Source organism: Microtus oregoni, unplaced genomic scaffold, assembly GCF_018167655.1.
Source record: "Microtus oregoni isolate MIOR12 unplaced genomic scaffold, Mior012 000001F_ref0000356, whole genome shotgun sequence".
NCBI lineage: Eukaryota > Metazoa > Chordata > Mammalia > Rodentia > Cricetidae > Microtus > Microtus oregoni.
In genome coordinates this window covers 91663716-91680044 of record NW_024543060.1, presented here as the reverse complement: position 1 = coordinate 91680044, position 16329 = coordinate 91663716, and the positions used below count along the sequence as shown (strand labels likewise).

Below are 16329 nucleotides of genomic sequence, written 5' to 3'. Positions count from 1 at the left end.
AATCCTCCCCCAAGGTCCCCATGCTCCCAATTTACTCAGGAGATCTATGTAAGTCTCTCTTAGTGTCCTCATTGTTGTCCAAGTTCTCTGGGATTGTGGCTTGTAGGCTGGGTTTCTCCATGTTTAAAAACCACCTATGAGTGAATACATGTGATAATTGTCTTTCTGTGTCTGGGTGATGTCACTCAAAATGTTTTCTATCTCCATCCATTTTCCTGCAAAATTCAAGATGTCATTTTTTTCTGCTGTGTAGTACCCCATTATGTAAATGTACCACAATTTCTTCATTCTTCAGCCAAGGGGCATTTAGGTTGTTTCCAGGTTCTGGCTATGTCAAGCAATGCTGCTATGAACATAGTTGAGCACATGTCCTTGTGGCATGATTGAGCATCCTTTGGGTATATACCCAAAAGTGGCATTACTGGGTCTTGAAGGAGGGTATTTCCTAATTTCCTAAGAAATCGTCACACTGATATCCAAAGGGGTTTTACCAGCTTGCATTCCCACCAGCAATGCAGGAGTGTTCCCTTTTCCCCACAACCTCTCCAGCATAAGCTGTCATCAATGTTTTTGATCTTGGTCATTCTTACAGGTGTAAGACAGAATCTCAGTGTTGTTTTGATTTGTATTTCTCTGATGACTAAGGATGTTGAATATTCCCTTAAGTGTCTTTCAGCCATTTTAGATTATTCTGTTCAGAGTTCTCAGTTTAGGTCGGTACTCCATTTTTTTTATTCGATTATATGTTGTTTTGATGACCAATTTCTTGAGTCCTTTGTATATTTTGGGCCTGAGGAAGCAAGCTCCACGAGAGGAAAAGCCAGGTTGCTTTTTCTTTTTTAAAAAAAACAAGATTCCAATTTTTTGGTTTTGTGACCTTGTTGATGCTCATACTTGAATACACTTTCAGATCAGTCCTTGAATGCTTTTGGAAGTCCAAGGTCAGAAGGCTCCCAAAGATGATGTTCTCTCTGGAGAGTCCCCGAGGCCACATGAAGGTCCCCTTTCTAAACTTCAGCTAGGAACAACTGCAGAGTCTTGCAGACTCCATCATCCATTGGCTTTCAGAGGACACTGCAATCAACTGCTGTGCCCATAATTCCAGAACAATGAGCTTCACCCAAAAGCCATGCTGAACTCTACTGGACTGGGAATCCCATATGAAAGAGAATTATCTTTTTGTAAACTAAAAAACCCTCCTGTTGGGGAGACAACTTAGGTGCACCTGGACGAGGTCAGATGCACTGTCAAGATGCACCCCAGATAAGTACTGGCAATCGACAGACCAACTTTCACACTTCTTCCCCTTCCTCAACTCCTAGAACCTAAGAAAACTTTTCTCCCTTAAGTCAACTTTATCATCTGCTCTCGACATCTTGCCAGGTCCCACAGGGCCTGGACAGCGGAGTGAAAGAAACAGCCAACTATCTCAGCTTTCTCAGGGCCCCTAAGAAGGCAGAAATGGGTGTTCAGGGCTCGACACCCTCATTCCACCTCACCTGCTACTCAAAGTTCCTCACCTAATTATAACCCACAAAAGGGAGGAAGGCTATTGGTTAGAATTACGCTGTCCTGCGTGCTTGCAGATCTAGCAGAATGTCACCAGTCAAAATCACTCCCTACAAACAGATGATTTATAGCGTTTAAGGCACATTAGTGTGCTCAGGGGACACAGCTGAACCCACTGACAACATCTCCGCAGACAGGCGTTGTCAGCATTCAGGCAGCTACCCGGCCAGTCCAAGGTCCTACTGCCACTACGTCACTAACAGTCTGTTCGAATGCACTACATTACAGTGTAGTCTCTGAGTACGCACCTAGCCCTCATTAAAAGTGAGTTCCACCCGTTCCCCTGTACCTTTTCCACCACTCCTCCAAAGAGGCAGGAAGACCTCAGTGCCTCTCCCTTTCAACTCCCTCCCTATAAAAAAAAACAAAAACAAAAAAAAAAACAAAAAAAAAAACACCTTATATGTATACAGGGTTCTTCCTGCACACATGCCTTCAGGCCAGAAGAGGGCACCAGATCTCATTACTGATGGTTGTGAGCCGCCTTGTAGATGCTAGGAATTGAACTCAGGACCTCCGGAAGAGCAGTCAGTGATTTTAACCTCTAAGTCATCTCTCCAGCCTCCTCCCTTTCCAACAATAAACCTCCAACAAGAGTTTTTTGTACAGTGTAATTTGTCCTCACAACATCTCATGAACAGCAGCAATGCTGAGACGGTCACTGAAGTTAAGTCTTAAATCAAGGGCAGTACACATGAGTTACTCACGAGGACCCACACAGAGAGGTACAGAAAGGGAACAGAAGAAGGCTTGCAGAGATTCACAGCCTTTTCTATCTGGGAAGGTGGAGCAAGGGTTGATGCTCTGTTGCTTCCTTAGCCTATCAGGTTTGTACCCCAGTACCTGATTACCAACCCACTGCCCATCAAAACAGCCCCCAAACCATCACTGTAGCTAGCTGCCCCTTCTAAAAGCTCAATGCTGCAGACAGTGCTGTAGACAAACTGGTAAGGCATTCAACAGACAATGTGCTGAAGTTTAGGATGGTGATCTCTAAGTGTTCCCCTTAAATAAATAACCCTTTCATTATCCTAATTCTGAACTGGTTTGAGATTATTTTACAGCATCAAGTGGTGCCCAACGTTTCGTTTTAGAATCCCCCGGCTGTGCTGCCTGCAGCCAGCTTGGAGTGTGCCAAGCTTGGCGGCGAGCCCGCCCTTCCTCAGCAGGCCGTGGCCTGTGCATAGAGCCAGCAGTTCAATAGAGAATCTCACACAGCTGCCTTTCTTGCTAAGTAGCAGCTGCAGATCACTGTATTTTCTCTTTACACACCTTGTATTGGCTTCAAGTCCCCATGCACTGTAATGTTTGCCTCCCGCAAGGACACAGCACAGACATTTGGGTGAGACGGGGCTTCCCTGGTCTGAGGCAGCCATTCCGCTGGTGGGTATCCCACCCACCACTTCCCTGAATTACCCACAGTGTGGCCTGCAGCAAGCCTCAGGGAAATGAGCCGTTTAACCGTAACATTCAAGTTCTGTGACTTGACCAGACTGTTACTGTTTTCATCTCTTTAAGAGACAACCCCCTCCCCCCCCCCACCTTAGCTTCTCTGTGTTCCTTTCAGAGCACACGTTCCCTGCAATCCCTATCTCTGTCCTCTTCTCTCTTCCCTTTCTCCCCCTGCCCCTCCTCTAAGTAGTAAATATCCAATTCTAGTCTGTATGATGTATCTGTCCATGTGCCTTCTACCCACCACCTGCTCACACCCCCAGGCTCACTGGGACCACCCCGCCCGGGACCAGCCACCCATAGTCTCTGCCTGGGACTAGCTGCTCTGTGGGCCCGCTGCCTACTGCCGCCGGGGATCTTGCAGCATTTTTAACAGACTCTCTCCATGTTCCTTCCCGTGCACAGGCGGGCCAGCTGGGGACACATGGAACCCGGGGGTCACCTGAGCGCCGACCTCTATGCACACCAGCAGCTTCGTTGGTGAGTTTTCCCCTTCCAGTCAGCTAAACCATTTCTCTGAACCCAAGGAACTGACACTGAGCTCCCAGCAATCCTATGGTGTTCCTACAAACGAGGGGGAGGGGATGGGAATCCGCTCCAACCACAGCCTTCACTGCTACAGTAAAGCCCTGTGCTGACATTCATCTCTAGTTGCTTTCCATAGCAGGGTAGTGCTCCCACGTTAGCTTTCCATACCTAAAAGTTTTAGGACAATCAAGGGTAGTGCTCCTGCGTTAGCTCCGCAGACATGGAGCAGTGCTTTTTTACTGTGGGGCATGGAATCCTTGGCATTTTTATCTTTTCTATTTGCCCACTCCTAAGTGGTCCCCGCTATGAGAGCATCCAGGACTGACTCAAGCCTCTTGCTTCAAGTCACCCAGATGGGTGACAGTCGGCTTCATCAACACCCCGCCTGCAGAGAGAAGATCTCCTATAGGCCTTGCGGTGTTGCAGTTTTTGCAGGTTTTCGTGTTTTCAGCTATGGAATGAATATAAAGCCTCACACTATCAGCCACTGACCCGTGAGTGCTCTGCCAGTGTCCCACCGGCTCTGCTTTCCCTCAAACTATCGGTCACCAATCTGTAATGTTCTGCTGGTGTCCGCTGGTGCCACTTTCCCTTTTGCTGAGCAGCCCCTTCCCCACGCACGTCAAAATGCTCTTTTCCTCTCACTCCCCCAATCAAGTCCCCCTCCCTCGGCAGCCTAAAGAGCAATCAGGGTTCCTTGCCCTGTGGGAAGTCCAAGGACCACCCATCTCCATCTAGGTCTAGTAATGTGAGCATCCAAACTGTCTAGGCTCCCACAAAGCCAGTACGTGCAGTAGGATCAATAACCCATTGCCATTGTTCTTGACTTCAGTAGTCCTCACTGTCCACGATGTTCAGCGAGTCCGGTTTTATCCCAGGCTTTTTCAAACCCTGCACTTCTGGCTTCTAAAGGCAGGCACAGGTGATTGGACCCTTGGTCACGCCCAGCGTGATCCACGTGTGACTCAACTAAAGCCCTTGTGTGCATGTGCAGGTCGCGTGTGACAGTCATGCCAACCCCCTGTGTGCATGCGCTAGGCGTGGGTCGCTCGTCATCAGTGTCATCAGCGTGTGACAGACATGCTAACCCCCTGTGCACATGTGCCAGGCGTGGGTCGCTCGTCATCAGTGTGACGTAGCCATGCTAACCCCCTGTACGCATGAGCCTGGCGTGGGTCGCCTGTCATCTGTGTCATCAGTGTGTGACAGACATACTAACCCCCTGTGCACATGTGCCAGGCGCGGGTCGTCCATCATCAGCGCGTGACAGTCACGCCAACCCCAGCATTTAAAAGCTGGACACGCCACCTTTGCTCTCTCTGCACACCGTTTCCCAGGCGTGTGCACGTTCCCTCCTAATAAACTCCTAAGTGGGTTTTGTTCGCGTCCCGTGTTTTCTTCTCACCTGCATCTGATCATTTCACCCCCATCTTTCACCCAGGGCTCGGCACAGTGACGCTGCCTTTATTCCCAGCACTTAGAAAGCTAAGAGTGCGTGTGAGATCACGGCCAGCCCAGTCTACAGCTGACTCGAGATAAGCCTCAGCTACAGTGAAGGACCCTGTGCCCAGAAGTAATTAGGAAAGCAATGCACAGCAGACCGAAGACCTTCATTTAAAACCTGAGGCTGCTCCAGAAAAACACATCTCTTTAAGATGTTTAGTGTAGGGGCTGGAGAGATAGCTCAGTGGTTAAGAGCACTGACTGCTCTTCCAGAGTTCTTGAGTTCAATTCCCAGCAACCACATGGTGGCTCACAGCCATCTATGAGACCTGGCGCCCCCTTCTGGCATGCGGACACACATGGAAGGAATACTGTATAAATAAATAAATCTTAAAAGAAAAAGATGTTTAGTGTATGGAAGAACTTTCTAAACATTATTCCAGAAACACAAAAAACAGCCTTGATAACGGCAGGAACTACATGAAACTAAATTTTCTTTATATCAAAAGACATCAACAGCCCACAAAATGGGAGAAAATCTTTACCAAGTGTGGCGGACCTCTCGACTGGCGAGAAAGAACGACCACCATATCAGGATTCTACTCAGAACACGCTTTACTGGAGTGCCCTTCATTGATGGGGAGCAGGAAACGAGAGGGGGCAGGAAAACAAGGGGCAGTAAGCGAAGGGGCAGGGAGCTAAGGGGAGAGACAGCATGAAGCGAAGGGGTGAAGGGCTCTTAGGCAGCTGCTTAAATAGGGAAATGGCACATGGGTCGCCCCGTGATTGGCTGCCACCAACAGTTGACACCAGACTGCATCGGGATAGGCTCAATGATCTTCATCCACCGCGCATGCGGGAAGCGGGTGACACGCAGCTCTCAAAGCCATAGCCAAATATGGAGTTGTTTATAACCAACAAGACAGGATGTTGGCGCCATCTTGTAATGGCGATCCTGTCCGGCTCACTACAACCAAGTATACTCAGAAGGCTAATATCTAGAACTTACAACTAAGACAAATTAAAAGCAATTCTGACAAACGAATGGGCTAATACAATGAGTTCTCTAAAGCGGAAACACACGTCCCCCGAGTATTTTTTTGTAAAACGTTCAGGTGGGCAGTGGTGATGCACACCTTTAATCCCACCACCTAGGAGGCAGAGGCTGGTGGATCTGAGTTCCAGGATAGTCAGAGCTACATAGAAACCCGTGCATGTGTCTACGGGGGGGGGGGGGGGGGGGGGGATCATTATCCTAGCCACATCCATTATGGAAATCATGGAGGTATTTCAAAAAATTAAAACCAGATCTACCACGACCCAGCTCTACCACTCCTGGGTCTAGACCTAAAGGGCTCCATATACAGGAAACAGACATTTGTACATCGGTGTTTCTGCTTCCAAAGTAGCAAGGACATGTAACCAATCTAGTTGTCTATCAACAGTGAACAGATAACAAAAATGTGATAATATACACACATCAGAACACACTTTAGTTTTGAATAAAAAGAAAATAAAATTTGCAAAAAAATGGGCATAAAAGAAGAAAATCTTCCCATTTTCCCTCATGTAGAGATCCCAACCTATAATGTGTGAAGGGGAAGCCCCAGCCAATCACCTTGTTTGGAGGTCGAGTACCCCTTATGCCAATATTTACCTATAAATCTGGCAGGTCTGCTCCCCACCTTCTCTGTTTGCTGCTCTTCGCTGGAACCCTGGCTTTGTAAGCTCCCCCCCTTTTTTCCCCTTATTAAAGCGGAATATTTTAAATTAAAACTAGTCTGATTAATTCTATTTGCCGGTCGTTTACGCCCCTTCAAATACGACATAAGCAAACCGGTGCGGTCTTAAAAGTCAGTAATAACCAGTGGTGAGGACAGACAGATGGGACAAAAGGACAAGGGAGCGGAAAGGAGTTTGAAGGATAGGGCCACACAAGATCAGGGTACTGAGGGTGGGGAAGGTAGAGGACAGATTTATTCAAATATAGCAAGAACGATGTTAACTTAATACTTGAAAGCCTGTGGGTTTGTTGACAGACATAACTGACCTGACTGTCACTGAGAAGTCCCACAGCCCCTGTAGCAATGGATCACTCTGGAACGGGTCTACCTTCCCCCACTTCACCAGTTTCCAGCTGCCCATCCCTGCACAACCTGATGGGGAGGCGTCGTTAGGACACAAGGGGCCCAGGGTTTGTTTCCGTTTTCAGACAGGGACTTGGTGTGCAACCCAGGCTGACCTCCAATTCTCAGTCTCCTGCCTGAGGGTTAGGACTACAAGAATGTGCCAGCAAATGCTTTGAACAATTTTTAAGAAGTGTAATTTATTCATTTTTTGATAATTTCATACATGTAAACAATCCATCCTGCTCATCAGCACCCCAACGCCCCATCCACTCCCAACATAACCCCTTTCCCTCTGAAGCTTTGCATGAACTTAGACTCTTGTCAGACAGTTTAAATGACTGTGTGCCTAGTGCCCTGATATTTACCTTCGAGAACAGGTCCCTAGGGCCTACCCCTCCTCAACAGTTTTCAGTGGGCTTCATTTCACTGGCAGACAGGGGTATTAAGCCCAATATCCACAATACTGGAGCAACCCCTGGCCAAAGAGGGAAAGCCTGAAGCAGGTGGGTCCAGCAGGGTGCACTGAGAGTAAAATCAGCATATCCAACAGGGGATGTTGGAGGGCCTTTTGCCGAGTCTCTAAGGTGTCACAGAATCAGACTGCAGAAATGGCACGAATGCGTAAATGGCAGCCGACATTTAAATAAACACACCACGTGCACATAAATGGTGCTTCCAGCAACCACAAGGCTGTTGAATAAAAACTCCAATGGCAGGGGTGGTCTACCTTCCTAGCTGTTGCTTGCCAGAGAGATGGATCCCAGAGGTTCCCACACTAGACCTGGTGTGTAGCTAAGTGGTTATCTACCCATTGCTAATGACAACACAGGATATGCCTTCAGGAGACTAGAACACCAACCCAGGACTGAACCAGGATACACCGCATCCCCAGTGGTTAGCTGTCAACATCAGGGGGCACTGTTCAGGCCATACAGCCTCATTTGGCTATGGACCCCAAAAACCCCATTACCTGCTTATTACACAGGTAACAACAGCAGGTTCAGCTGTGGTGCCATCAGCACAAGTACAGTCAACAATCTTCCAGTTATATGTCCAGGCCCCTCCCCGTTAGAACGCTCATTAGGTCACGAACAGAAACGTACATCCAGAGACAGCCACCGCTTTGCTAAACAAAACATATACCCAATTACTGTGGCAGTTCAAGAGAGAACGGTCCTAGTTGGTGGATCTTTGCGGGCGGTGGTGGCGCACGCCTTTAATCCCAGGACTCGGGAGGCAGAGACAGGCGGATATTAGTGAGTTTGAGACCAGCCTGGTCTACAAGAGCTAGTTCCAGGACAGGCTCCAAGGCCAGAGAGAAACCCTGTCTCCAAAAAAAAAAAAAGAAAGATTAGGAGGTGGGGCTTCTTGGAAAAGGTGTGTCACTAGGGGTGCGCTTTTCAAGTTTCAAAAGCTCAGCCAGGCCCAGTCTCATTCTCTGCCTCCGGCTTGGGTAAGAGATGTGCTGCTACAGAGCTCTGCCTGCCACCCCTCCACCCCCCCCACGAGGATCACAGACTCACCCTCTGAAACTGTCAGGAAGAAACCAACTGAAGTCTCGGTTTTACAAGTTGCCTTGGTCATGGCGCCTCTTCATAGAAATAGGAAAGTAAACTAAGACAATTATCCTCTGAGTATTTGTGCACTGGAGTCAGACTGTAGCTGCCTCTTCTTGCACCGGCGGCAGCCACTATAAACCATGGTGAGGACAAATGGACAACTGCACACATGATGGACTCTCTAGTCAAGTAGGTGTGCCACGGAACACGCTTCTTTCTGGGCATCATGAAACTGGACCGAAATGGGCATTATATGATCCTGATCCACTGTGCCCAGAAGTGGGACACTACTTCCAGTGGGTGCAGTGGCTGCCTCCTTTAAGTTGAGAAAGGGCACCAGGTAAACAAACAGCAGTCATGTGTGGGGCTTTCTATTCCCATGCGAGGGGACACACCTAGAGCCACTCCTAGGCCCTCTCTGAGCTGTCAGTCACCTCCTATAACCTAGCTATCCCAGGCCAGCCGCTGACCACCGCCGAGTTCTAGAGAACCTTCCCCACCTGTCTTTACAACATAGGCAATCCCTAAGGATGTTCCTGCCACCTTTCCTCTGAGATACAACTGTAACCAAGTACGCAGAGGGAAATGGATCGGCCTCCAACACGCCTTCCCTCTGTAATTATGCACAAGCTTCCCAAATACCGAGTCCAGCGTTTGTTGGGGAGCATGTCCAGTTTGAAAACTATACAATCTGTTCTGCACATGGTAAAAAAGAACGCTTTACTCTTTTACGCCTGTGCTGTGGCTCTGCAGCTTGGCACTCACCAAGGTGTGACGCCATTATCTGTCACAGGAATACCCAGTCCCTAAGCAAGGGCCCTATGCTGGCAATATAAGCAAAGCCCTGGCTAAGCTTATTACCAAACTCAGAACTACACCCATCAGATGTTTCTTCAGTCTAAAATTCTGGTAAATGGAAAAACACCACACAGCTGTGGTCAGGATGTGTGCAGTCACTGGATAACAGAGAACCCAATTAAGACACAATACTTGGTCATACAGGATGCTTTTGACCACTGGCTCAGGAGTGTGTGCCCTTCTGACAGCCTGGATCGCTTTCGGAGGAAGGCTCCACAATTGTCTGCTCCTGGTTTGGTACGGCAGCCCAATGGCTCAGTTCTCAGGGGAAATAGTATCTCTAAGGCTCAGGGACGAGAAAGGAAGAAGATGCATGAAAGCGCCAAGAGCTGGGGGGGGGGGGGGGGGGGAGGACTGGGTTCAGGGCTGATGCCCTAACCTGTCCTTACTGTGGAGGAGCAGCAGCTGCCAGAGGACCAACTAGAGACCCAGGGTCAGAGGAGGCATCAGCACAGAATGTCAAGCCACCTAGGTAGGTGAGAGCTGTAGCTATGCCCTCCAGGTAGCTAGGACCTGGTCCTACACTCAAGTCGCCTGGGGCAGGGGGGAGGGAGGGGGGGGTAGGTATCTCCTCTTCTCACCTCGGGCACTAGTCCTCATAAATCAGTACCACTGAGTCAGAACAGCTACCCAAGTCACAGGAGAACTGGAGTCATTCTTTAGGCTGCGGCACCATTACAGTTTGAAGACAATGTTTACATGAATTCATACACCAACATATACACAGTGATATAGCAGGTATTTGTAAACACTAAACCTCTTCACGGCAAGAGCAAAGGTCAGTCTACCCTCACGGGATGTCAACCACATGCTGTCCATTACAGAACTTTAAAAGGCAGCTTTGGTTTTTGTGAATAAAATAAAATAAAAACACCTTCAATGGCAGGGGGCCATTATCCTGGGCTGGTCTCCAGTACCCGGTTCCTATATAACAAACTGGAACCTGCCTTGGTACACGAACAAACCAAACTCTAATTTGGAAGTGGGAATTTTGTAACCAATACCCTGATTTTAGCACGAACGAGCGTCAATGAGTCCCAGACCTCACAGTTCAGACCATACCAACGTGGGCAAATATCTGCATGTAGCCAACCCAGTGATTTCTTCCATATTTCCCTTCTCAGTTTCCAAGGGAACGACCCTCCCTGCAGTCTGAACACTTTCTATGTACAACACCCCCAAATTTGTGAATTTTCCTTTTTGACAGTTAAGGCGCCATAGGGACCTTGAAGCCCAGGACCCCGGGGGCCGCCCTCCCCACAGGTCGCAGGTGTGGCTCCTGCCTCTCTCGGTCCCTCTACCTCACTGCTTCTTCTTTTTACTTGCCGGACTGTCTAGCACTTCAATCTTGCCTCTGCCACCTTCTGCACTCGGAAGCTTTATGTTGTCCACAGTGACTTCGGAGGGGGTGCAGTCTTCATCTTCGGACTCTGAGCTGTCCGCAGAGCTGTCAGGGGAGCTCTCTTCGGAGCTGTCCTCTTCCTTTGAATCTGACCGATTCATCTCGAATAAGGCCACATCCTGCAGAAAGTGTCAGGTTGAGAACTCTACTTCAGGGCAGTTCTGTAACATTCTCTATTAAAGTAGCAGGGTTGGCTCAGTGGATCAGGGTGCTTACTGATCTTCCAGAGGACCCAGTCCAGGTCCCAGCACCCATTACCAAGCTTCAGAAAATCTAACCCTTTCTTCTAGTTCTTCTGACCCTCACAGCCACGCACATTGGTAACAGACACACACACTGACATGCACACAAAAAATAGTAATTCTTAAATAAAAGCAGAAGAAATTACTAATATTTATTATAGATTCTTGAGCACGGATTGGGCTGTGAGCTTAACACCAACAGCTGGTAAACGCTTTCGGTGGCCAGAAGACATCAGAGCAAAGTCAGGGTTGGTTTGAAGGGTTTATTTTACTTATGTTGTTAAAAAGGCTCCTCCTGGCGGGAGAGATGGCTCAGCGCTTGAATGCACGAGCTGCTTTTTCAGAGGACCTGGGTTCAATTCCCAGCAACCATCTGGCTCACAACTGTCTTTAACTCCAGGGGATATCACACCCTCATACAGACATGCCGGGGAGACACCAAGGCACATGGAAAAAGAAGTCCCTCCTGCCTAGTACACACCCAACACCATTCTCAATAAAAACGGACTAGAGCAGTGGACCTCAGCCTTCCTAATGCTGTGACCTTTAATACAGTTCCTCGTGCTGTAGTGACCCCCAGCCATAAAACTATTTCATTTCTACTCCATAACTTTAGTTATGCTATTGTTAGAATCATAATGTAGGGGCTGGAAAAATGACTCAGAGGTTAATGTAACTGGCTGCTTATAGGTTCTGAATTCAAGTCCCAGCAATCACATGGTGGCTCACAATCACCTATAATGGGGAGGGGTCACAATATAAGTGTCTGTGTTTTCTGATGACCTTAAGCAGGTGGAGGCCCACAGATTGAGAACCACCAGGCATCCCATCAAACACCTCAGACTTAACAAGAGATAGGAACATTGGCCATGGTAACACAGCTACAATCCCAACCTCTAACCCCAGCAATGGGGAGACTGACAGAACAGTTTGAGGCCAACCTAGGCCTCAGGTAAGGCCTGGACACCCAACTCCACTCCCTCAAGAACACCCTACAGCTCCTGCATTAATTAATGAGATTTACATTTCTGAGCAAGGACCAGCAAATTATACCCAGCAGGCTGGATCCCACCTGCTCCCTGGTTCTGTCCAGCTCCTGAACTAAAAATGGTTCCAATGCCCCCAGAAAGTGGCTGAAAAGGGGAAAAATTTAAATACTGAATGAAATACAAAATTGTAGCCTACTGCAAGCTTCTGCCACCAGAGAGCCCCAGGCACAACTTCCTACCATGAAAAAAACACTCCCCTTGAACTTCGAGTCAAATGCATAGCCTCTTGCCTTAAAAAGGCTTTAGTGGCCATAACATACAATGTCCCGCTTTCTTGTTAATGTCAACAGCTGTGCCCGGCACTGAACAGCACGTGAAACAGGGCAACAAAGACAGCACAGCCTATGAGAAATGTTCGACAATTTAAAAACCACATTTTACTTTAGAGTAAAATTTCCCATTATCTTCCCCCATTTCGTGGCAAGTACACTAATCCCATCACGTGAGTCAACAGGGCAGTTACCATCTGTACGATGTTCCCGGATGTCCCCTCGGTGTTTTCAATATCGAAGCGATCCGCTGGAGCAACCGCCATTTCCTTCCGAAGCTTTTCATTGGCCTGGGCCAGCTGTGGGAGGAATGCCTGCACTTGGTCTAACACTAGAGAGCAAACACAGAATGCAGCCATGTTAGTCCTGTCCAGACTCCACAACTCCTGGTGAACACTTCGGAGGAGAGCAGCAATGAACCCATCAACAATTCAGGCCCAGCTTCTGAGCTGCCTTGGGTGGGAGGGTCAGAGGGGTCAGTTCAGATGGCTGGGGACTGAACCAGGGCCTTGCTTTTGCCAGGCCAAGGGCTCTACCCACCAGTCACAGTCCCAGCCCCTCTTTGGGACTCCCAAAGCAGTAAGCCCGCACGACTCAGCAATTATTATTCAAATGTTCTGTTTCTCTTTCACCCTGAAATTATAAAATTCTAGAAGGTTGGCATTCCAACGAAGGGACTGAGAAAACAGGCAGAATGACCTAATGGATCTAAGAGCGCCTGATCCTCACAGTAAGGCTTACAGGGAGTTCAGGGCCAACCTGAGCAACATAGACCCTGAGTCGGAGAATTCTGCCAGGCGGTGGTGCTGCACACCTGTAATCCCTGCACTCAGGAGGCAGAGGCACAAAGATCTCAAATTCAAGACGAGTCTGGTCTACAGACTGAGTTCCAGACCAGGCTGGGATTAAAGGTGTGCTCCACCACCGCCCGGTTTACTTATCTTAAGAGCCTTATGTCATTTAAGAAAATATTTTATTTTAGGAGGGAATGCTTCAGTTCTGAGGACACTTCTGTAACACAGGCTACACAAGCTGCATCAAAGCAAAGCCGTTAACAATAGTGTTCCCCAGAACCGTATTTAATATGCCAGATCATGTGAACGGTAAGTGCTTTTCCAAACAAGTGAGTCTTGAGTACTGTTCAAGCTGGTCTCCAACATGCTACCATTCTCCTGCCTCAGCCTTCCCACTGCATCACAGCCATCAACAGTACTTTCAGTTTCAAAAAGGAAAAAGAAATGTATTTTGAAAAAATCTTCAGGCAGATTACAATGAGAAATTTTACTCCTTAGACAAGGATTTACACAATACAAGACTTGCGGTGTCTGACTCTGTGGTCTGATATGAGCCACGACGTCCAATCCCATCAAATGTGAGTTAATTGGCCTAAACTGGGGGAGCGCCCCCTAGAGTGGAAAGGCTGTACTTACAAGGGCTCCTCTGCATCCGAACTGTTTGAACAGTAGAGGTCTTCCTGGGCTGGGGCTTAGAGCTGATGAGCAACTGGTCCCAGATACCTGAAAATACATACAATTGACACCATGAATGCAGCCAAGCCAGGAGTGCCACTCAGCCACGGATGAAGAATGAGAGGGGACCATCAGTAACAGCTCCTGGGACTGTCTTCAACCTGGACCATTCCAAACCCGGGGGTAGAAGGGACAAACACTCTACAACATTGTGATTCTTTATGTACAAACCAATTGTCCATCCCATACACAGACCGCTCAAGCCTTTTCACGCACAGAAAAATCTCTTTACTTTCTAAATCAAAAATCCCGTCACTCTCAATGGAGAGATGACCCGGGAGACTTGGAATGCTCCTTAAAGCTTAGTGCTTTGATTAGTGTTACGTTCGGAGCAAAGCCAGAGCTTGGGGTCAATAGCTTTGCTGTTCCCAGCCAGTGACTACCACCATGCCGGTTTTTTCCTACATAAAGCGGGGTCCTCAGGATACTTCCGCAGGCGTCGGGGATGCGGGGAGGCTTGAGCTGATTAATTTCTGACACTACCACTCTCTACACAAGCTTTGGGGATACTTCCGCAGGCGTCGGGGATGCGGGGAGGCTTGAGCTGGTTAATTTCTGACACTACCACTCTCTACACAAGCTTTGGCAATCAGGAGTGCAACTCCCTCAGATACACTTCGTTCTCAAAAGGTTCCCACGATACTTAATACGCAGACACAAGAACTTTTATGTTTTTATGTGTTCGTTAAAGTTCTATGGGTAGCCCCACCTGTTTGAAACAAAATGTGAAAACGGAGGCCTAAAGAAGGCTACTTTTATAAAAAGTCCCACTGCGGAGTAGGGATTTGAACCTACAATTTCCATTCCGTATCCCTCCGCCCGCTTCTGGATCCCAAATGCTGGATTTAGGTGTGAGCCCCCACGCCTGGCTGAACCCATGCTTTTCTCTTCTGTACCACACTATCTGAAATGCTGAGAGGATTTCACGCACACGCGTCTCCCTCCACCAAGGTGACAATGAGGAGGGCGCGCCTAAGACAAATATTAAAAATGGTACCTACCATCCTGGCCAAGCTATCCCAGGTCCTCCCTGTAGCATTCCCTAAGAACTACCCGGCCTGTATCACCGACAACCCCCAGCGACCCCTAACAGTGTTCCGGTCTCCTCGGAACACCCCCCCCCCGCCCCCGGGCCAAGTGTCCCCGCCCCCGGAGCAGCTCTGACTCCTCAGCATCCCCGCCCCCCAACATCCAGGGCTCTACAGTATCCCCGCCTACCGGCTACCCGGGAGCGCCCCGTGCTCCTCAGCATGCCCATCCGCCCCCCCTCAACGCCTCAGGCTTCTCAGTATCCAGGGCTCAGCAACAACTCCGGCCCCATAGCGTCCCGGGCTCCTAGGCATCCCTGGCCGCGGAGCCCCGGGCTCCACAGTACCCCGGCCTCCTAGACATCCCCGCCTCCCCGCGCCACGGAGCATTCCCGGTCCCCCGGAGCACCCCGGTCTCCCAGGCATCCCCGGCCTCCTAGGCACCCCTGGCCCCGGAGCGTCGCGGGCTCCACAATACCACGGCCTCCGGAGCGTCCCAGGCTCCGCAGCATCCCCGCCTCCGGAAACATTCCCGGTCCCCAAGAGCGCCCCGGCCCCACAGCGTCCCGGGCTCCTAGGCATCCCCGGGCCCGGAGTGCCCCGGCCTCTTAGGCATCCCTGGCCCCGTAGCCCCGGGCTCCACAGTACCCCGCCCTCCGGAGCGTCCCGGGCCCCGCCAGCCCAGAGGTCCCTCCGCCGCCGCTCACCTCGCGAACCCGAGCTCTCCGCGGTCAACAGCTCCCTGGACACCGTGATCTGCGAACGATCCCCAGAAGACGACGAAGCTGCGGGAGCAGATACGCGCTCACCGTGCAGCTCCATGCTTGCAAGACAGCACGAGAGAAATAAACCCGGATGGAGAACGGCACGGGTCGAGGGGCGGGAGGCGGGGCCAAGGCGGCAATTGGCGGAAACCGGGAGTTGGGCGGGGACAGTGAGAGGAGCGGGGCGAGACCTCGTGCAGGAGGCGGGGCTGAAGCGTGGACGCTGGGGACCGGAAGCGGGGTGGGGGGAGGCAGCGTGGGCGGAGCGCCGGGGAAGCACGCGTGGGGCCTGATCCGCCCCCGCCGAGGGTCGGGCAAAAACAGTCTTCCTTGTTTTTGTTGGTAAAGACTCAGCCGCGCTCGGTTTAGCCCAACGAGGCCTTTGTCTTTCTATTTTTGTTGTTGTTTGGGGGGAGGTTTCTGTGGTCTTGAGTTTGCAGAAATCCCGCTTTAGTCTCCTAAGGCCAGAATTATGGGTGGGAGACACCACGCCCAGCTTCTCTATCCT

General features: G+C 49.7%; 1 protein-coding gene across 2 annotated transcripts in view; it reads right to left on the bottom strand.

The window, feature by feature from the left end:
- The window catches only part of LOC121455764 (uncharacterized protein C12orf45 homolog), a 36018-nt gene extending 20129 nt beyond the window's left edge, over nt 1–15889 (bottom strand). Inside the window, exons 1-4 of one of the 2 annotated variants that reach the window (XM_041663443.1) lie at nt 15765–15889; nt 13931–14017; nt 12695–12831; nt 10840–11059 (exon numbers count right to left, since the gene is read on the bottom strand). In XM_041663443.1, coding sequence (XP_041519377.1) covers nt 10841–11059; nt 12695–12831; nt 13931–14017; nt 15765–15879 — 558 coding nt within the window. In that variant the 5' untranslated portion in view covers nt 15880–15889 and the 3' untranslated portion in view covers nt 10840. The remainder of the gene's footprint in view (nt 1–10839; nt 11060–12694; nt 12832–13930; nt 14018–15764) is intronic. The other variant, XM_041663450.1, reaches the window with a different exon arrangement.
- Nucleotides 15890–16329: the final 440 nt, after the last annotated feature.